At 37.7% G+C, this 22,507-nt stretch overlaps 1 protein-coding gene across 1 annotated transcript in view; it reads left to right on the forward strand.

Annotated features, from left to right (window-relative positions):
• The window catches only part of DIAPH3 (diaphanous related formin 3), a 238,784-nt gene that overhangs the window by 6,289 nt on the left and 209,988 nt on the right, over positions 1-22,507 (forward strand). Inside the window, 4 exon segments of the mRNA XM_040540797.1 lie at positions 1,382-1,414; positions 2,616-2,750; positions 12,199-12,372; positions 18,302-18,406. Coding sequence (XP_040396731.1) covers positions 1,382-1,414; positions 2,616-2,750; positions 12,199-12,372; positions 18,302-18,406 — 447 coding nt within the window.

Here is a 22,507-nt window from a genome sequence, read left to right on the forward strand (position 1 = left end):
TTTTGCAAAATGAGTCATAAAACAGCGCTCCACAGCAGCGTGTGGGGTACAAGTCTGATCTGCCCCTGCAGTGGTAAATCTGGGGTACAGGTCTTCAATCTATTGGCTACATTGAAGTGTTTTCCCACTTACTGTTGTTGTCTGTAGCACAGAGCGGGGTTGCCATAAGTATTCAGTACTGACCTAGTTCCAGTTTTTATTATTGGTGGTTTAACTTGCATTGTGTCACTGAGTACTGAGCGTTTCCTCATACTTGATTTGCTTTTATTTCTAACTTCATAGCCACTTATCATACACTTCTTCCTTAGTGTCTCGGTAAGACTGAGGGTAGAGCTATCATAGTACAATAGTTGGCTTAGCACAAAATACTCTTCAGTACTGAAGGAGGAGGCATCAAAGATGTTGCAAGCAGTAGTACTGAAGTGTTGTTGATTTGGTCATGACAACGCAAGAGCTTCTAAATCTGGTTAATTTGGATATAGCCCTTGACAATTGCTGTAGGTGCTGCCGAGCTTTGCATACTAGGCAGGGAGGGGAGCCTAAGAATAGGGAAAGAGTCAATATCACCAAGTGTGTGGCTTACTGTTCTTCCCATTTCCCTGCTGAGCCTGTTCTCAGCCTTGTCAAAAAGCTATGAATGGGATCCATGCAAAACTGACTTCTCAGTCCATATATTCTTTGCTGCTCCTCTTGGGTTTTATGAGAGCTCTGTCCTAATGCTTGCTGTGTTTGTCAGTGTGCAATGGAGTGGAACAAGAGTTTGTTCAGGACCTGTGGTTTCCCATAGCAATAACTGGTCATGGATGTTTGAATGTTGCTGTTCAGAAATACTTGTGTGAGTTTCTGCTCGTGAGAACTTCATGTTCTACTTGCAAGAGGCATTGCTTGAGAGCAGCGAACAGTCTTACTTGCTTCAGTATTGCAGCTTGGCAGTCAGAGCTTTGAACTGCTGAGTTGATCTGTGTTCTTCCGTTGGACTTAAAACCTCTTCACTCATTCCTTGGTGGAGTCCGCACAGCTTTTTCCAGAAGACAATTCTATTTGCTGACTTATGGGCAGTATATTTTTTCTAATATATATGTTCTAGTATATTTAGCTGTAAATATGATAAAACACAACTTGTTTCAAGCTTTCCTTTGTCTGTATTCTTCTGCATGGTGAATCTTTTTAAAGATCAGATTGCATTTTTTTTCTGTCTGCACTGTATTTCCCCCCCTCCCAATTTGCTGTGTCAACAAAGTACAGCTTGTGAAGGAAATTATTACAATTCAACACTGAACTTGCATCTTCTTTTGAATAACATTAACTGTAACTGACACTTGCTTTTTTTTTTTTTTGACTACACAATTGTGACATGACTGGTTTCCTGTTTGATTTACAGCATTTAAATATCAAGACACTGACTGATGATGTGGTAAGACAACTTATGTTTCGCTTTGGCTTTGCTAAGCTAACAACCTTATTGCTAATGCAATATAAACAACCTTTTTTGCTACAAGAAACTGTCTTAATTGGGGAGTTAATTTAGTTAATTAGTAAAGTCTCACTAATCTGTTAATTATCTGTAACATACTCTGTTTGAGTAGTGAAAAATCTATGGATGGTCTAGAAGTATGTTGTAAGCATGGCTAAATGAGCTTGACAGATAATTGTGCCATTTTATTTGTGGTATAATTAAGGGATCTATGATTGCATGTTTAATATTAAAGTTATTTAGACTGCACGTCTGGCTTAAAATACCATGTTTGACTAACAGTTGCTTGTAAAAACTCATTAATGCTTACTTCAAACAATGTTAGGTATGTTCACTGTTGTGCTAACAGTGTTTCTCAAACTTCATCTGTCTTGAACAGCAGAAGAGGGTATCACCAAACAGGTTTTTATTTCCCTTGTAATTAAAATACACTTGATTCATTGTCTGTACTATTCTTTGGTTGATAAGAATAGCTTTTCTGAAAGTGGATTGTTCTACAGAGTCTTTGAATTCACCTAAGAAATGATGTTCTGTAGACGTTTAAGGATCAGTTGTTACGACTTCGGTATCTATTTTTTGCTATATAGTGTTCTGCTGAAATACTTCTGTGCATAGCTGAGAGCTAAGTATAGAGAGCTTTACACTGGACAATGTACAACACACTTGCACCGGGAAACAGTGCTGTTCCTTAGTTTAGGAAACAATGATCCAGTTACTGTTGATTAGCTGTGCAGAGTTGGTAGCATTGAGCATGGTACTGTCACCTTTACTCTGTAGCTTTTAAGGAAAGATTTTACATCATTTATTCCAATGGGTGATAGTTTGCATGGTAACTTGCTCTCAGCTGCGTTATGCTTTACAAAATACAAATATTTTATTAATCCTAATCTGTTTCTTACAAATACAGTTTTGTATACCAGGAACCATGGAATATGTATCTTTTCTTTTTAATTTTATTTCAGATAAGTTAGCAAAATTTCAGTATCCTTAATGCAGACTGCTTTTCCATATTTGGATTGTACTGGATTATTCCTGAGATGGTGCCGATGAATTGTCTACTTATAAAGATGAATCCTTGTAACGATGAAACCTAAAACACCTTGTTTTTAGAACACAGTGGACTAATGTATGTTCCTTCTAGCTTTGCTGTTCAGACGCTATGAAGGCAGGAAACTTATTGCACAGAAGAGCTGCAAGTAGGTATCTGACCAAGTATCTACTTGAAAGACCACAGTGGAAACAAGCCTGTTTCCTAACTCAAGTGCTGCACACTCCGGTAAATGGTTTGTAAGGCTCAAAAATATTGTTAATACACAGATTTTTTTTTTAAAAGAAATCTGCTTACATGTAGACAAAAAATAAGTGCATACTAAAATTGCTTATCAGTTGTGTAGACTGATTTTTTTAGGAGCTGCTGTATAGAAGGAAAGGCTTTATAATTTGTGCTATATAGAGGAACAGGATTCATGATTCACATTTAAGATGTGACTATGTACAGGCCTAAACTCCATAACTTGTAATATTCTACCATGAGTTAAATGGTGTGCTTTCCAAGAAGGGTAAAATCATCTCTGGGAGAAAAACGTATTGGGAATAAGAAGTCATCTAATGAAAGGTGTTCTTCTGTGCGTCTCTGTTTATGTAAGTCTTTCTCTTACTAAGCTCTACTGCTTCTACTGCTACCAGTGGAATTTCTTATACTAAGAAGTTAATCTTTGACTGTCAAAGAAGGAATATACTTTATTTTTTTCTAATCTTCTGAAGCTTTAGGGAAGAAAAAGAAGTTAAGATGTCTTTGACTGAGAATCTTTGTCAGTAACTTCTTTGATCTTACATGAAATATTTTATCTGGTAAAGGAAAGTAGTGGTTTCTTTTTACTTTCAAACACACTGAACTAAATTGATACAACCTTTATTTTGCTGTATGTTCCCCCTTCTCTAAGATTAATAAATATTTCAAATGGAGGCATAGGAGTTTTCTCTCTCTCTCTCTCCTTTCTATGTTGTTAATGTTGTAGCAATTCTTTGCTCTAACACCCTAATAGATACACAGACTTCCATGACTGAGCTGTTGACTTGTCTGACTGAAATGACTGACAAGATGTCTGGAAGATTGAGCTACGCTGTAGTAGTTAGGTAGATTCTCCAGATATTAAATTCTGTTTACTGAGGATACAAATAGTGGGCAGTCAAAAATATGATCTTGAAAATTGGAGCGTGGCATTAGTTTTTCATCCTACAGACTTGCAAGGCAGAATGTGAGGGGCACCTGCAGAAAGAGAAGCTATACACAATGCTCTTGTTTTTATCCCATCAAGCAGGAAATAAAGGTTTTGTACCTGTATACTTAATACCAGATCTTATCTATTAGATTGTGCTCACTGATCATTGCCAGTGTCTTGATGGTCTGTGTGTGCTTTTTTTTTTTTGATTACACTAGGGGAAGTTTGTTCAGTACTTACCATAATGCAGTTTAGGCTAAAACTGGACAGTTTTGTAATCATGCCTCTTATTAATGAGGTACTAGAAGTAGTAAACAAACAACGCACATCAGGTAGTCAGGATTTTTCTGTGATACAAGGTCTCCTACTTTTCTAGAATAAAGACTTTCCTGTAGTGCAGCAACATCCTCTAGCAATACATACTCCTTAAACTTGTCTAGGGTGGAAAGTCTGCTCTTCATCGGACAAAGAAGAAAACACCAGGATTTATAACAATTATCTCTTTTAGCACTTGAATCTGGGACTTTTAGGTTAATTTTCTTCTCAAGAAACATTCCAGATCTTTGCACAGTGATTTTTGGATGGAAACAGAGCATGACATTTTACAATTTCTGTCTTGTAAAGTTGATGCAGATTGATCTGCTTGGTATAGCTGGACAAACGGAATATGAAGATACAAGAGTGATTCTTCCTCTTGTTTAAAGGTTGTCAAATCTGTTGGATTCATCCTTGAGAGGATTTTGCATAACTTGACTTGTGTGCTTTATGTGGTCCAGGCATCACTGTTCCTGGCGCTAAACCAAAATGCAGAGATTACAGAACTAATGCCAGAAACCTCAAATCTACATGGTAGGATGCAGCTGTTGCATTGGCATATTAGCTTAGGTCCAGACTAAGGCACGTCGTGTCTGACCTGGTAAGATCAGGAGAAGAAAAGAAAGGTAAGAAAGGAAAAGTCAAGGAATCTGACTGTGGTAGAAGAAGGAACTAGTTCTTTGCTTCTTTTTCAGTATAGTGCAAAGTATATCTTCTGTGGCAAAACCACTGTAACTGTGCTACTGCTTACCTAGCTTGTATGGAATTGTGTCTGTCATAACCAAGACTCTTGCATCCTGCATAAACCTAGTATTTCCATCTGGTACCTGCTAATTTGGTGCAGCTGCTTCTTTTGGTTCTCTCTCCTCCCACCTCCCCAGATGCTGGGGTCCTGTCACTACAGTAAATAGCTTAAACAGAGTATATAAAGAAAGATAGCTTATGTTCCTGGTGTATTTTATAAAATTTAGGTTGCTTAGCCAGTTATGAGATAATGGATTAAGTGCACCACTTTATGTTTAGCACCATTTAGATGAACTCTTCATTGTGAGATATGTGGACAGTGTGCATGGTAACTTTTAATTTTGGAGACCTACAAGATGTTGCACTCGAGTTTTTGCTCCAAATATGAGTAATAGGAAATTTGGAATAGGAAATAGGAACTTTGTATGCAAAGTCAAAAATTTTTAGTCTCACTTTATGGATCTAATCTTTATACAATAACCAGTTGTTACTAGTTGCATTGATACCAATATTCATAGTCCAAATTATCTCTGTAAAAGTCTGACTAAACCCTGTCAGAAGTTGTTCTACAAATACTTTCTGGTATTTATTCCTTTTCTCTGGAGTCATGCTCATTCTTCCACTGCCTGTTTGGGTCTGAGGGCTTCAGTCTGGGGGAGGAGCATAGCAAATTGGGTGTTTCCCAAGTCTTTCACTGAGCACCGCATCATAGGGGTGGGAGCTTCTTTCTGCTGGAAGGACCATCATGTCTACAGTTGGCTTTTATTTTTTTCCTCTCTCCCTTCCACCTTCTCATGCAATGTCAATTTAGAGGAAGTTGCAGGCTTGAACTGAGGAAACAATATTGATGTCAAGATTGTTCATTTATTTTACAAGTATGGCTATAGGTACCGTTCCCATAGATCTGTGGCAATTGTATCTGAGGGGATGAATCGTCATGCTATAGCAACCATGAACTTTGGAAGAAATGCACAACTGACAGTTTTGGTGGACAGTTTTTCTTCTCTGTCTAAAGAATTTCAACTTCTTTAGACAGTAAATCTTAAGTACTCCATGTATCAAGGATCTTTGAGTGAGTGTTTTTAGTATTCCTGTGCTTACGGAAATATGAACTTAGTGTTTCCAAGTTTGATATAGGTGCTCTAAAGGCATGTCAGAAAACAGTTCCCCAAAACATCATATTTCACTTCATTAATCTTGGTTATAATTCTATTAAGACACTCAGAACCTGCTCATATGAGGATCTGAGAACTGTTTGGGTTTTTTATTCCCTTCTTTGTGCATTCGCTTCCTTGAGCTTAACTAAGACACGGAGAAGAAAGCCAATACCAAGTTGATGTAATGTTCTGTCCTTGATGTAGGTAACCTCTGCTGCTAAATCACTTCAGTTGTTCCCTACACTCCTTCTCTGTGGCTGTAAATAAGACCAGCCATGCCAGTTGATTTTGCTTGAATTGTTGGCTCCCAGAACATTTACAAAGCAAAGCTATTAGTAGCATTTCTCAGAAAATCACTTTTATCTAGGAGTTGTCATCTGCAAATGGTGAATCACCTTCAACCTAAATTGCTCAGTTAACTCGAAACTGAATACAAGCACCACGGGTTTTGAGAGCTGTAATAATTTAATTACAGTAAAATGTGCTTGAGAATCTATTGTGGCATTTGTTTTTTACATTTAGTTCAAATTCAACAATATAAAGCAAATAAAACTGTGCTTTTAAGTAGACCATCTGTGTCCGTAAGAATGAATCTGGATTTATTGGGCGACATGTAATCCTGCGTGTCTGTTTTGTGTAAAATTTCACCTTCAGTTGTTAGCAGCCTCAAAGATCCCATGAAAATTCTTTTAGCAAGTCATTTTCCATCAGTAGCAGCTGATGCCATCGGGTTTTTCTATGGATGTCCTATTCTCTTCTGAGTAGCTTTCTCTTCCTGAGAAAGGCATTGAATCAAGGCTGGAGTGGAGCACTGACAGAACTAAGGAGCTCTTTTTGTAATCATGAGTATGGTTATACATGCATCTGTTGGATTTTTAATTAAAAATAATAATCTTACAACAATAAACGATTTGTGTTAATTAAAAAGGGGAGATAAAGATGAGCAAGGCAGGATGGCAGGTGGAGTAATACCTTTAATTCCTGCCTGCAGCTCTGTTAGAAGGTGATGCTTTGTTCAGCATGGGTCTTGATGTGATGTTGAGCCAGCAATTAATCTAGTGATAACTAATCCACTGATTCCTGCATTATCAAGTGTGCAAGTTCAATAGACAGTATTGTTTTATGGAGAATGGTATAAGAAGTTTTCACTGAGATCAAAGTGAGAGCACAAATACATGCACTTCTGAGGGACCTGATCAGAAAGTGGGATGAGCCAGAAGGTTTGACCTAGGACATTTTTTGGATCTCGTTATAATTTTGTTCTTCAGGTCCACGGTATGTGCATAAAATCAGTTTCTTATTTCATAGGCTCTCTATTATTCTACAGAGAGACTATGAAATAGAAAACTAATAAAAGTTTGGATGCCATTCATGCTGTGATGGCTGCTTCATTTTGGCTTTTGCAGCTATTATTCTCATTATCAGCGATTCAAGTTGTGATACCTAATTTGCATTCAGTCTGAAATCAACTCTGAGGGGCTGAATACTGCTTATCTGGACTTGCCATTTTATCTTTTTCTTTAGCATTGTGTGTCATGGCTTTTTTATAGGCTTTGAGAATGTCTAGAATACTCATTGTTTCAAACAGTGAAGGGGAACATTGTGTAATGCTTGATAGCAAGTGTGTGGGCTTTAAGCCCTATTAATATTTTAAGTAGCAAAAATACTGTTCCTGCGCTAAGAATATTTGACCTTGCAAGCAAGTTGGCTATATGTGTGTGAGCCATGTGGGGCAGAATAAGTTTTTCTTTCTGGTAGGGAAGGAAAATGTTGGGGTTTAAATGAATGTGATAACTCAGAAGAGGCAAGGCTGCAGCTCCCCATCCCCACGTCCGACCAGTAGTGGGGCTGAGCAGGTGTACACACAAGCACAGATGTGCTAATGTACGTGCGTATGCCTGGCCACACTGATCAGCACAGCTAGCCACCCTCAGCGCTTACACAAGCAGTGCCAACAGCCTCATTCTATTCCCCTCTCTGTTTGATCACGGTGATGTTGGGGGAAATGCACGCACAATGATCCCTTCAGTAGCAGGGATCTATACCTGCTCGCACGAGCCCCTGCAGCCTCAGCCTGGGTGCTGGCACAGACCGCCTCACATGGAGGCTGATCGTTACTGATCACACACCCTCATTTGTTCCAGTTGCTGGTACCGTTGGTACAACTGTGGTCCCACTCCAGTTGCTGGTACTTAAGGACACTCAGATTTCTCCAGTTGGCACGTCAGCCCTCAGACCCATGGTCCTACTCATATTGCTGATACATAAATTTCCATACACATGAAGTAGAGAGTCAGGAGAAGAGTTGGAATTGACTCAGGAACAGAGCTGGAAATATAATTTCTTAAGATAAGACAAACTGCAGTGGTTGGGCGCAGGGTGTGGATGGACAAGCATACCAACCAGCAAACTCTTTACATACAACTGGCCCAGCCAAATGCCTTGTAACTTCATTACCTGTTCTTGTTCCTCTCCAATTCTCTGAGAACCGTCGTGTTCACTGCCCTTGGCTCCCCCTGAGATGTCCCAAGATGTCTTGTGCAACCCCCAAATACTTTTCCCCTGCATCTCATAATGTGTCCCATACTGCAGCGCAGCGACCCTCCTCAGTCTAAAAGGTGCTCTGGAGAGCTCATCGTGCTGACTCACGGGATGGGATGCTGACTCACTTAGACCACGGGGAAGAAACTCTGCTGGGAAAACCTTAGCAGGAGTCTGGACCTTCCTCTGAGTCAACAATGTGGGGTGTTCCCATGTGCCATTGTGCCCCTGGCTTATGGAGATTTGATGGGGTGACTGGTCCCGTGATGGGTTTAGGAGAAGCTAGGTGAAAGTAGTATTTGGGCCTAACCACCCACCTTTTGTGCTCCTTTGTGCAGGATGGCTTTTTATCACACAGTCTTGATAGAAATTCCTTGCATTTAATTTTGATGCTACTGCGACACTTTGAAAAATAAGAGTCAGTCATTTCACATGGTTATCTTCCTCATTGCACTAACCAGAAATGAAAGGAGCTAAACAGGTAATGACTAGATTCAGTGCTGTGCACACTACACTGTTCAGGTCTTGTTGTGAACTTCCTTTTTTAATCTATGGAATTCATATTTTTAGAATGCATCGTTTTAAATTATTTAAAATAATTCGACATGTGTAATGTGCTTGTAATCCTAGGATCTGATTTTCTCTTCCTTGTTCTGCCTTATCAAACATATTCTGAGAGCACGCTTCCCTTCTTTAGGACAAATGGTATAGAATTGGGTAATTATGGGGAATATGAATATTATGACCTAATCTGTGGTGTTGCAAAATATCTATCATACAGCCTAGCATGCTAAAGGAGGTTAAAAGCAAAGCATAAACTGAACATGTCAATAAGCAAAAGCAAGTAAAATGTCCCTTTTCAAGGATGTTTTGGCCTTTGTCCCTGAACTCTCTTCCTCTGAAGTAAGAGTAGCTCTGGGACTGTGTGGGGTGTTTCATACTACAGGCTAAGGTGGTTCCATTTGACCAGCTTCCTTTTGTCTTACGAACTCTTACTGCTCCTCTTTGTGGAGCAGGAGAAGGAAGAGGGGACACTTGGGGAATGAAAGCTGTAAAGAAGGGGCTGGGAAGGAAAAAGACATTTGGAGGAACAAGTGGTCTAAAGAAAGGGCTGAGATTTTTCAGGAGAGCGTAGGGCACACCTCGCTTAAATCTAAATTACAAATTCTTTGCCCACTGAATCATGTGCTGAAATCTGTTACTTCAGCCTAAGTGTCTTTCCTGTACCTCTGCCTCAAATCTGAGTACTAAGAATCTTCAAATATAATGGTTTGTTTCTTAGGTTGTACCCTAGATAGCAAATGGGCACGGAGAAGCTATTGGCTAACACGTTTTTTTTTGGAGCAGGTGTACTGCCTTTCATGGCATCCTGGAGTCCTGCTCCAGGTGGGGCCTCCCCAGGGAGGACAGAGAGACAGTCTCCTCCCTTGACCTGCTGGCCACTCTGTTGATGCAGCTGGCTTTCTGGGCTGCAAGCACATGCTGCTGGCTCATGTCAAGTTTTTTTTCTACCAGAACCCCCAAGTCCTTCTCTGCAGGGCTGCTCTCACTGTGTTCTTCTCCCAGCCTGTACTCCTGTCTGGGATTGCCATGACCCAGGTGCAGGACCTGGCACTTGAACTTGTTGAACCTCATTAAGTTCAGGTTACCTATCTAGGTTGTCCAGGTCCCTTTGGATGGTTTTCCTTCCTTCTGTTATATTGACTGTACCACCCAGCTTGGTGTTATCTGCAAACTTGCTGAGGGTGTACTCAATCCCACTGTCTACATCATTGATAAAGACAGTGAACAGCACCAGTCCTGAGACAGACCCCTGAGGGACACCACTCGTCAACAGCCTCTACCTGGATATAAACCATCAATCACCACTCTCTGCCTCCAGACATCCAGCCAATTCCTTACCCACCAGATAGTCCACTCTTCAAATCCATCTCTTTCCAATTTGGAGATATGGGTGCCATGTGGGATTGTGGCTTTACAGAAGTCCAGGCAGATGACATCTGTTGGTCTTCCCTTGTTGACTGATGTGGTCACTGCATTGGAGTACCAGGCCACAAGATTGGTCAGGCACAGTTTGCCCTGGGTGAAGTCATGTGGGCTGTGTCAGATCCCTTATAATATGGTGTGTTTTTAAGATTCCGATCTAGTCATTGCAGTTTGCAATCTAGCTTCTTCACCCTTTGTTTGCCGTAGACTTTTTTTTTTTTAAAGACAGGAAGGGAAATTGCTGTCTGATCAAGATGTAAGATGGCTTTTGTCACTGACAACTCTATACTTTGCTTCCAATGATGTTCCTCTCCCTTTTGCTTTTGTTGTGTTCTCTTTCTTCCTGGGTCCTGCCTGTGTAATTATTCCTTTAGAGTGTGCTTTCCACGCTGCCTGCTGGTTTGATGTGACACTGAAGGGCCCTATCTTCCATGCTGAGTTCTTTTATGTTTATGCTATATTTATTTTCTGCTTTTGCATGTTCTACAACCATCTGTATGAGTGGCTTGCAATCTATTTCTATGTTCCAAAAACGTTCCCTTTCAATTTTGAACAGGAAGAATTAAAATCTTATTTTTTTTCCCCTCTAAACCTCTCTTCATGCATAGTCAATTCCTGCTCTGTGTTGACTAGAGTGGTACACTTGTACACAGTTTTTGCCTCTAATTTTCTTTGTTCTCTCTGATCTTAACTCCACAGACTTTACTTGTCATTTAGTGTGGTTACTTTGTTCTTATTAAATGGTATGTCATGATATTCATCTTCAATGTGTATTGAAGCCTTAGAATATTTTTTTGCATAGCATTTCAAAGATGTAAGGCTATCAATATGGTTAAAATCTTGTCCAAAATTTTATGCATCAAATGCTACTGTAACTTTCTTTTGTGTTGAGAAGTTTAATGTTGCTGTTCACATCTGTTCAAAAGGCTGCTACAAAGATGATTAAGATTTAGCACATTTAATTGAGTGTCAGCTGCTTTTGTGTTCTGTTGGGCTCTGCCTGTACATTAAAATATACAGTCTCTAACACTGAAAATGTTTTAAAATTCCAGTTAGTTAAGTCTTTACTGAAAAGTAGTTAAATACCAAACCAGGAAAAAACAAAAAACAAAGTGAAGTCAGAGTGATTGTCTCATGTTGGTGATAAAGGCTAAGGATTATTTATCAGACTGTGAGTGTATCCTACAGAGCTTTAACAAAGGAGCTGAAAGTTTTTATTCTTCTCCTCAACTAATTTTTAAATAATTGTAACACAGAAAAGTGCTAAGTTTAGGATAATGTAGTTCAAATAAAGAAGAAAGAGAACAGTGTCTTAGTCATACAAACTTGTCTTTTAATCAAAAGTAATTTCATTGCATATCTGTATATTCTATTGCAATGTCAGAAGTACTGCCATTTCAGACTAAGCAAAAGCATTTTAAAACCATGCTTTGGTAAATAAGCCTACTTTTTCCTATTCTATGTGTAATGGTTATGAAGAACTCTTCATAAATCTTGTGCTGGTGTTGTAGATAGCATTTTCCTCAAAACTTTTTCCATAAAATTCTCATGTTCTGCATGGTTTCTCCATATTCTTTTCTATTAACTGAAGCGCTAAGACAACTGACCATTATACGTATCCTTAGGAAACCCCTTTAAAGTAACACAGTTAAATAATAGGTAAGTTAGAAAAATAAGAATGTTAAGATTCCAAGAATACCCACTAGGACTACCCAGAATGGGAACATTGTGTAATATATTATATCCTTTCTGTTTTCAGTTGGATAGATTTGCCAGTATAAGAATTCCAGGAAGCAAAAAGGAAAGACCTCCTCTGCCACATACGAAGCAGTCCCACTCTACAGATTGGTCATCCACAACTACTGATGTGGAGGATTTTGTTCCAAAACCCCTGTCAGAAAGAGAAATCATAGCACTGTTTGAAAAAATGATGGTAAGTGTCTTGTAGTAACTTTCTTCACTTAAAGAATAATGTGGCTGATGGATGGAAGCCTTCTTTTCCTGCATGCATTTTGATCTTTACCTGAATTATTATTATTGTTAGTTGTAATTACATGTTTTCTAGAGTGTTTCTGAGGAGGATAAAACCTGTGAATTATTTTGACAAAATTTTTGCCCTACAAATACTTAAAGTGGAAACTAGAGGTTTCTGATTATTAGAAGTGAGATTATGCAACAGGTTTTGAGGAGGAACAAGAAAAGTGGAATCCTACTTGCTTTTAAGATGACTTGAAACATAGAGGCTTTATACCTTTGAATGTCATGACACGGTTTTGTTCTGATCTAATGTTCTATGCCACTTTTTACACAAAAAAGACTTAGCGTTCGTGCTTCTAAAGCAGTGTTTGTCTGCTGTACAAAGCGCACACAGTCACAGTTTACTTCCTTCTTTAGATGCTATCATTGCTTTGCTACAAAAGAGTGGCTGTCATTTGCCAGAAAGACCATGTGGCATTGGTACCACCTCAATAGGTTGATTTTTTTCATCTTAAAAATTTTTTTTTGACATTGATGATGATGGCATTTTGGCAATTGAAAAGTAAACATAGAATGGCCTTGAGAGAGAAGAGTTAATTCTGAAGAGCACAAGAGGATGTTAACAAGGAGAGTGATTCCTAGATTCTTTCTTTCTGTGCCTCAAGTAATAAGTAATTGTCCCCTGTGAAGCACAAAGCAGCTACCAGGGACTGGGATGTGGAGTAAATTAAATGTGCTGAGAGAGAAGTGCCTTTATGGAGGTTATAATTCCTAGTACTCAGCAATGTTTAGTTTTGAAGATGTATTTGTACTACTGTGGAGAGGTATGACTGAGAGATCAGTGACTACTTTTTTTTTTATATACCTTTTTACTCTGTGTGTGTGGCATTTCTGTTCTCCATTGATTTTGTGTGAGTTAAGTCTAGTGGTTGGCTACTGTTGCCTGTCTAATTACTGAGGGAGATTTTGATGCAATTGGAGATTGTATTCTGTTCTTATATTTGTAGAAGTAGGATTCAGGATTTTCGTGGTTATGCTGACAAAGAGGAGGATTGATTCACTGTGTTACCAGCTTCTTGACTTTCTATTTGTTGCTCATACATGGTTTGTTTTTCTTGGTATACCTCTGTGTCTAACTATTTTGATTCTGTTAACAAATTCTACTATGAATGGTAGTTGCTCAAATGTTAAAAAATGGAAACTTTTTTTGTACAGTTGCACTCAAAGTATGCCTTCTTGCACAGTCCTCTGCTATGCAAGCTTTGGCTGTATTTCTCCACCATCCTGCGGAGATTCCAGTGTAGGATAGTGTGTGATGTTGGGACTATGCCATAAAAAATGGAAACCTAAATAAAAAAACATAATCCTAGGAAAAATCCTAGGAAAGCCACTGTTGCATATGTAGGTAAAGAGAAGTAGTTCACCATGGATTGTGAAGCAAATTATACCTGTTTTATAACTTCTTTGCCAAATCTATGTTTTAGTATGTTAAAGTATAAGATCCTGAATGATTTGAATGCCTACCTTGTTTGTTTAAGTAACAAAGTATTTGAAGTAGTGTATCAAGGAAGCTATTGGTATTGTATTAGCCGTAACACGTAATACAGATGGAATTCTTCAGATTATCCACATTTGAATGGACTGGGATAAAGCTAGTTTGGTCACAGTGGATTATGTAGCTAATTACATATTATAGCTTCTGGTTTGCAGTTTTGATCAAATTAACTTTTTTTTTTTTGAATGTTGTAATCTGCCTTTTAGAGGTACTTTTGCCCAGAATAAAAGTAGTCAATTGGTCAGTACTGAAGGGAGCAGCTTCTAAATTCTGGCGTTTCATGGGATGAATTACTTTACCTTTTCAGTTTTCATGGATGCACAGTGCTCCATTTTCTCAAAAGGTTATGCACAGGCATCCTGTGAAGTTTTGATGGCTGAAATTATGAAAGAGCTCAAATTTTGATGATGAAATTACGGAAAAGTTTATACAAACACAGCACTGAATCTAGTCATTACCTGTTTAGCTCCTTTCATTTCTGGTTAGTGCAATGAGGAAGATAACCATGTGAAATGACTGACTCTTATTTTTCAAAGTGTCACTCACCCATAGAATAACTTTAAATGATTTAAAAGGAAATAAAAGAATGGAGTTGAAATACTTCTTGAAAATTAAGTCACATCTGACATGCCCTTTGTGCCATTTTATACTTCTAACCTGTAAAATTCAATTGCTTTAGTGATATTTCCTTTGTTAAAAACAAAAACAAGAAATGACTTCTTACTGCACATATGGGCAGAATATTTCCTATAAATAAACTCTCCGTTACATTAGGATTGTAGGATTATGGAATATGTTTAGTACTGTTAGGTTTCTTACTTTCCCTGCCTTCTTTTTTTTTCTAATGTGATTAGACATTGAATATTTTCTGCAAGAAAACAAGCCCGTTGTTTTCTCTTGTTTATTTAATACCTTCAGGAGTTATTTTTCAGAAAACTTAAAAGAGCAAGTCTGAAAGAAATGCTAGACTACTTTAAACAGAAGAATGAACTTTGCAGTAGCTACAGGCAAATGCAAAAAGCTTTTCTTCTTTTCCCTTCTCCTTTACGTAGTATATATGTGGATTTCGATTTTATTATGAAAGAAAACCTTTGGCATATTGCAGGCAAGGTACTGAAGATGTGATAAGTCTTAGAAAATGTCGAAAAAGATCTAGCCATTTATTTTTGTGAAACTTAAAACTGAATACTTTGGTTTCAGTGTTCTTACATTTCTATTTATATGAGCTTTAAAAATGCAATTTAAGTATTAAATAAAATCCAGCTAACCTTATTAAACATATATGTAAAATATATTATCTTTTGAGGCCAGTATTGTTATACAATTGTATGTCTGTGGAAAGGAATCTTGAGGCACAGAATTCCAAAGAGTTTTTTTTTTCCTGCAAGTTCCAATAAATAAAATCTGTTAATGCCAAGATGGACTTGATTTTAGTTGTTTAGAGTACGGCCTGTCATGTGCATATCATAATGGATATGTTGCCTGGTAATGAGAGTTGCCATAAATATGTTGTTCTGCATTTTAATAGAAGGTAAAGAATTGAATTGTAACATTACATGAAATGAGAAATAGCTGTCCATGATAACAAGGGAAAGGCTAGAGAGAACACTAACATCATTGTGTTTTTGGCAATCCAACTTGATTTTTTTTCATAATTTTTAAGCTAAGGAGGTATTGTAGATAAGGCATGAATATTTTCGTGCAGTTGATGAGAATTTAAATGTATCATTTCTTTAAATATTTTTTCATAAACAAAAATTCTTTCAAAGCCTGTAAAGTAGGAGCATCTTCCTTATCTGTTCTTATTTTAAATGCCTTTTAGAAGTCCCCAAATCTAAAACCATATATTAATGTCTGAACTCACTGATGAATTGTAAAAGTCCTGGCTAGTTATGTAATTAACTGCTAAAAGCTTAAAATTTAGGTTTCCAAATTACCATTTAAGACAAGAATTTTAACATAGGAATTCACATGCTTTTCCTTTGAGCAGGTGATTACTGAAGAAGTTGACTTTGATTTTAATGTACTGAAGACACTAGTTTTTGTGGTTGATTATGTGCACTTTTTTGTCCTAAAAAAAAAAAAAAGAGCTGCAGTGACTTTGAAAGCTTTAGTACAGACAAGTAACTTTAAATAACTATCCTCTTTTCTTTCCAAATGTTGTATACACAAAACTTTTTTTTCTACTTTGTTTTGTCCCAACACGTATGAGTCTCAAATGTTATCCCAGCGATATTTTTAATATACGCATACTTAAGCCTGATTATTTTTATTTTTTTATTTTTTTGAATACTTGAATATCAGTGCAGAGGTTTTGGATAACTCCAACTTTCCCATCATTAAGTAAATCATACTGGTTTATTGTTTTACTTTGATCCAAGAAAAACTAGAAAATGCAGTATTCCTTTTCAGGCTAATGCCTCCACCATTTGGTTTACTAAGAGGCAACATTCAGTACATAGGTACTACATTAGGCAGTTGTCACATTCTTTCATGGATTGTGTTTGTCAGGAGGACAAACACAGTGCTTAGCTATTTCTTCCAGATCCAGGTAAATAAGAAAATAAATGATTTAAGAACATTTGAGTTATCCTCAAGGGAGTTCTTATACCACGTGAAATGGATAGGAAAGATATTAACAAGAAGGAAAAAAAAAAGATGAATTGGTGAGAGTTTCATAACTAACTATGCAGAGAAGATGTGACTATCGATGTGAAGAAATAATACTCAGGAGTGTGTGTCCTTTTGTACTGCTGGAATTTTGATCAGGGTGTAAGCAAATAGTTTCTCTATGATTTTTTGATCAAGGAGATAGAGTATTTTGGAAAACAGAACAGCCGTGAGGAAAGATGGAAGCACGTGTGGCCTTTCTTGCAGCTTGTTTAGGCTAAGATTTTTGCATTAATTTTCAGATGTAGGAAGCAGCACTAATATGTAAACTAGTTGCTAAGGAGGCAAAAGACTGTACTATTATAATTTTTTTGAGTGAAAGAACTTTTTACAACATGCATCCTGTGCTTATTTGGCACTACAGGTAAAAGCAAAGATATTTTTTAAATGCATATTATACTGAAGTGAGGAACTTTTTTCTAGTCCTTCGGGAAAGGAAGTGGTAATATTTGTGGAGGAAAAAAAGAGAGAATCCACATGAAATTGCCTTGATTGTACTTTGAAGATGTTCAGCTTACAGGGTCCAGCATTTTCTGCAGTATCTTCTCACAGCTCAGATTTATACAAACCTCTAAATCTTTCTAGAAACATTTGATTCTATCCTATTCAATATGAAAACTGGGAAAAGACAAGGAAACATAACTTTCGGTGGTCTTTATGTTGGTCTTTAGCTTGCTTTCCTAAAATTCTGAGGTAATGAATTTGATTGCTTTTTGTCTTAGATTTCTGACTAGGTGAGATGAACTTTGATATCGAGATTGTTGCCCACTGTTTTTGTAGCACTGTTCCTGCCAAAGATGGTGGGGTTTTGTCTCATGAGTCTCAGCTGAAAGTAACTGCAGTAATTCTTGCTAAGCTTGGTTGACCATAATAATGCTGTATGTGCACGTACGTGTGTGCGCGTATAAATTGTTTCTAAATGCCCTTTTTACCTTCAGCTTGATAGGAGATGTCCAATCTCACAAATGTAGAACTGATTACAATGATCAGAGCATTCCTAGGCTACAACACTACAATTCCCTGCATCAGTCATGTCACCGAAGAGCTGCTCAGTGGCTTTCAATATGGTTCTGCTTCTGCGCTTTTTGGCCCTGGGGGGTTTATGCTGGCATGAAATGTGACAGTGGTTTTGATGTTTTTTTTTGTGATCAAATCATCAAGAATTTGGTCCTCACGTATTTAAAAGGTGAATATTATTCTGTGAACTACTTTAACGGCAAAGCAGATTCCATTGCCCAGCATTACGTATTTGGGAACTGAGGGGAAAAAAAAATATAGAATTGATGTCTTTAGAAAGATCTTTTTAAAGAGACAGGTTTAAGTACATTTTTAGCAAGTGTTAAATGACTTCTTTCGGTAGTTCAATGTGTATGAAATTGTAAGTGATTTTGAAGAAGAGGTTATGGTGGTAATGGTCATGATGCACTTTTTTATCCTGGCACAGTTGCCTTTTTTCTTTTTTTTAATCTGAGCTGCTGGGGAAGATAGATAAACTTTTTGATGGCTTTAATAACATCTAACTTAGTTGTTTTTGTAATGACTTTCAGTTGCTCAAGTTCATATTTCTGTCTTTTTTTTTTAAAAGCAGTCTTTTATAGTTAAACAACTGTATTGTTTGGTGTCATTTAAAGTTTCTTTTTTTTTTTCCCTCCCATTCTAGGAAGATATGAATTTAAATGAAGACAAGAAAGTGCCGTTGAGAGAAAAGGATTTTAATACCAAAAAAGAAATGGTGATGCAGTATCTTAGCACTGCTTCAAAGTCTGTAAGTAAATTTTGCCCAAGTACATTAAACATGACTTAGCGTTTACATTATTTACTATGGGAGAGAAAAACCTATGTGTGCGTATTACTTTCTTCCGACTAACTTGTTCCTCAGACAAAAACATTTTTAAAGGGTATTATCTTGTAATTTTGCAAGCTGCAATGAAAGATAACTAGTGTAGGACCAAGCTGTCTGGAGATTTTTTAAGATGAGACACCAGTCCTTCTGGAGCATAAAAATTCCTTTGTACCAGAAGATTATGAAGGTTAGCCTATTTTTCTTTTTTAGATGTTTCATGGGAAATCAGGAAACTTAGGCCAGTCTTACAACACTCTTGGTGTTTCTCAGCCCAAAACAACATGCCAAGCTTATATGTTCTTGATACCCCAAGACTCCACACTCATTCTAAGAGTTAAATTGTTTGGTCTAAAAAGTAACATAATAGTAGGTTTAGATAGTAACCTAATAATTCAGCCACCCAGTAAGTGGGAGGAGGTGTTTTTGTGAGGCACAGATATAGCTGTTTGATACAGTAGTGCTTCAAGTGAATTCAGCTTAGTGCTGGAGCTGCTGCGATGGGAAACTCCCATATTCCCACCCACCCCCCTTGTGAACTCTTTGTTTCCAGTGTTCTCTTTCAGTCCTCAGCAGTATTGTACTCTCCAGGTGCCTTCTCCGTCTGGAAAGAATAATGCGCTGCATGCCCTTGGCACTTTGCAAACTTTCAGTGTACCTTGACTTGACGAAAGTGGTGTCAAACTTTTTCAGAAGAGCTGAAGTGCTAAATAGACTCCTGAATATTATGCATAACTAATCCTATCTCACGTCTCTCTTCCTATGAGTAACACCATAGTAATATCCTTTGGTAGTTCATATTTCTTAAACTTTAAGGAGATAGATGCCAAGCTATCTTATGTTGGGACAAAAATACTTATTTACAACCCCTCTACAGAGCTCTTACCAGGTTTCATTTAAAGCAGTCGTTATTACAAAGACTGTTAACATTAAGAACATCATTGACTTCAGCATCAGGCTTTCTCAGAAGTGAAGAACTCTTTTTCCAGTATTCTCAAAACCTGGGTCTGTTGCTGATGTATGTAGAGATTATGCTGGGTTAGGCAAGGCTATGCTCAGGTGCTTATTTACGTATAGAAAACTGTGAGCTACCTCCACTTGTGCATGAGATGTCTAAAATGAATCCATCACTTCAGGACTCAGAAAGTTACTTGTAAATAACCAGAGTTCTATTGACATGCATAGTCCAGTGCTCATTCAGTTGACTCCACTTTGCTTAGAAACTTCTTAAACGGTTAGCTGACTGTATGCTTCTGTATGTCTGTAAGCATGCTGTGTTCATCAGTCTGTATAACATTTTAAGAGGCTCCTGGAGAAGAATTGTTAACAATGAATGACCTCATTGTATGAGGTACTAGTAGTACTTACTGAAAATTTGAACAATAATATAAATTGCATGCTTGGAATAATTCTGCACAAGTACTTCAGAGTATTCTGCCAGTACATTTTTGTTTTCTTGTAAAGTACGGTGTTTAGATGAAGCCTTATTTCTTCCTTTAAAAACGTTATCACCTGAGAGATATATATCATACTGCTTAAACCATCAGGGCTTGAAAGTCTTGAATGAAATTTGTCTGTTATGGTGTCATGTCTTATTTATCAGGAAGCAGTCAAAAGAGGGGACAGCAGTTGTGTTTACAGGCTGTGTGTTCTCATCTACCAAATGTGGTGTGGTTCTGTCTGTTGTTGAGATTGTAGTCCCCAGTGTATTTTCAGTGTTTTTGTAGTTGTTTGTATGTACTATGATTATCTGAGGTCAGAGATGGTGTCACATTTTAAAGTGCTATATAAACACATGAAAAGATGTTCCATCCCAGAAAAGTTTAAAAAACAATTTCCATGTTATGGTGTTAATACTCAAGTGGAAATAAAAGCAGCATAATGTTAACCTGCCTTAAGTTTGGCTGCTCTGTATGTTAAACACACACAGACTGGGTTTTTAAAGTGAGTTTTCTTCACAAGATTTCATTTTTGTTGTGCAGCTTACTCCCTTGTAATGTTGTAACTGAATTAATTAATGCTGACTTCATACTGCATCTGCTCACAGACCAGTTGTTCTTCAGTTGAGCAATTAAATTTCTAGAGGCACTGATGCCTCAAGATATTTCCTGTTTCTCAGTTAACTCGAGCATTTTGAACTTAAGCAGCTTTTCCCATGCAGAAATATAGCTAATATAATCAGTTTCACAATTGATACCAACTACAGTTCTCATTTTACTTGAGCAGCGGCAGATGTATCATATTCTTATTATGTTGCAGAGCTGTGTGGTACAACTATGAATGATAAGTGGTGCTTGGTACTGTGGATATGTTGTGCACACACTTGCAGGGTTACTGGCATCTTTTGCAGAGGGTAGTGTTCAGGTGGAGTAGTGAATCTGAAACAGGATGGCCAGGTGCTGATGCGAGTCTCCATTGCTTGGGATGATGTCTTTGGATAGGTCAGATGAGACTCCCTGAATTGTCATTCCAGTAAATTTTTTTAGTCTGGCTGGGCCTTTTTTTCCCTGTGACCTCCTCATGTGTAGTTCTTACTTCCAAATTACTTCCAAAACATCTTCTAATTATCTTAACTTTATGACCTGTTCATATGACTGTCCTATATGACCATTTCTGCATTGAAAGAAAGCAATTTTACTGCCTATTTATAAATGTCTTAGCTATATCCAACTTGGTCAATTTTACAGCAAGAACTGCTGGGGGATGTCACTGGAAATGACAGATTCACCACCCAGGATGTTAATCCATATGCTTAGGCATACAAGCAGTGCCTATCAATTAGTCTATGCACAGCAGGAGCTGCCAGGAGAATTTCTGGAACTTTTTGAAATTCCCACCTGGAGAGCTCCTGCAACATTTAGTCAAATACTTTGTTGTGATGGCTGCTAGGAGTGCGGTTGGCCATCTTGTCTGTAGTCAGTCCGTTATCTCATCTTCTCAGAGACTAGCTGGGGAGATCCAGGGAACTGTATGTGCTGCATATGCACACAAGCATAGCCCTGACCCACCGTTACACCACACATGTGACTTAAATTTCCCCCTTATATCACAGCTATATCTGAAATTCCACAGACTGTGCCTCAGGGATATACACTGTCTATTCTTAAAATGGTTGGGCATGTATTGTAACAGGATGTGCTCTGTATACAAGCTGTTGAATAATCAGACAGCAACCCTTGTCAGTGATACCCCTTAGGCAGTTAATTTGTAGTGTTTTGTGCAACTTATGGTGTAATTGCTTTTACCTTTCATGTTTTACCAAGTCTGTTACTCAGTTCTTAACCGTATGATTTTTTTTTTTTTGAGATCTTCTACATTTGGCTTCAAGATTTTCTCCAGTTACTTCTTCCTTCTTCTTTAAATATAGCTGTGTCGAAGCTATAGGGGAGCTGGGCTTTCTTGCCTGACGGAAAGAAGTTATTACACCATCTTGGCGAGGAGGGTGATTTTGGAAGCATTCTAGTTTATGGAATAAATTTGCCAACTAGGTGGCTTTTTAAGGTGTTTAGTTTCTGGCATTACTAATGCACACTGATAACTCTTGGATCTGGAGAATATCTGAAGAGGTTCAAGTAAATTTCCTTTCTTTAGCAACTTTTTAACCTGAATATTATGTAGCTATGAACTAACCACAGAACATGAAAGAAAATTTAAAACATTGAGTCTTTTTGTTTGTGGGAACATTTTCTATTATGGATTATTCTTCTCTGGGTTCCCTCGATTTCTGATTCTAACGCTCTCCAGTCACCTCATGTACTTTTTTGTGGTGGACATTTATTGGAATTGACCCTCGTGTTTGAGCAGTTATGGATCTCTGTCAATTCAGAGGAATGTTTGGACTGACATTCCATTTATTACATATGGTATACCAAAATAAAATGACTTGCTATTTTTCATGGAGATTCCTTACTGTACTCTTTTTTTTTGGCATTGGGAACATCCATTTTTATAAGTCTGAGGAAATATAGTTGGAGCAGAGTAGTAGTATAGCCTTCAATGTTCCATTATCACAGAAACAAAATAGAA

This window comes from Cygnus olor, chromosome 1 (assembly GCF_009769625.2).
Source record: "Cygnus olor isolate bCygOlo1 chromosome 1, bCygOlo1.pri.v2, whole genome shotgun sequence".
NCBI lineage: Eukaryota > Metazoa > Chordata > Aves > Anseriformes > Anatidae > Cygnus > Cygnus olor.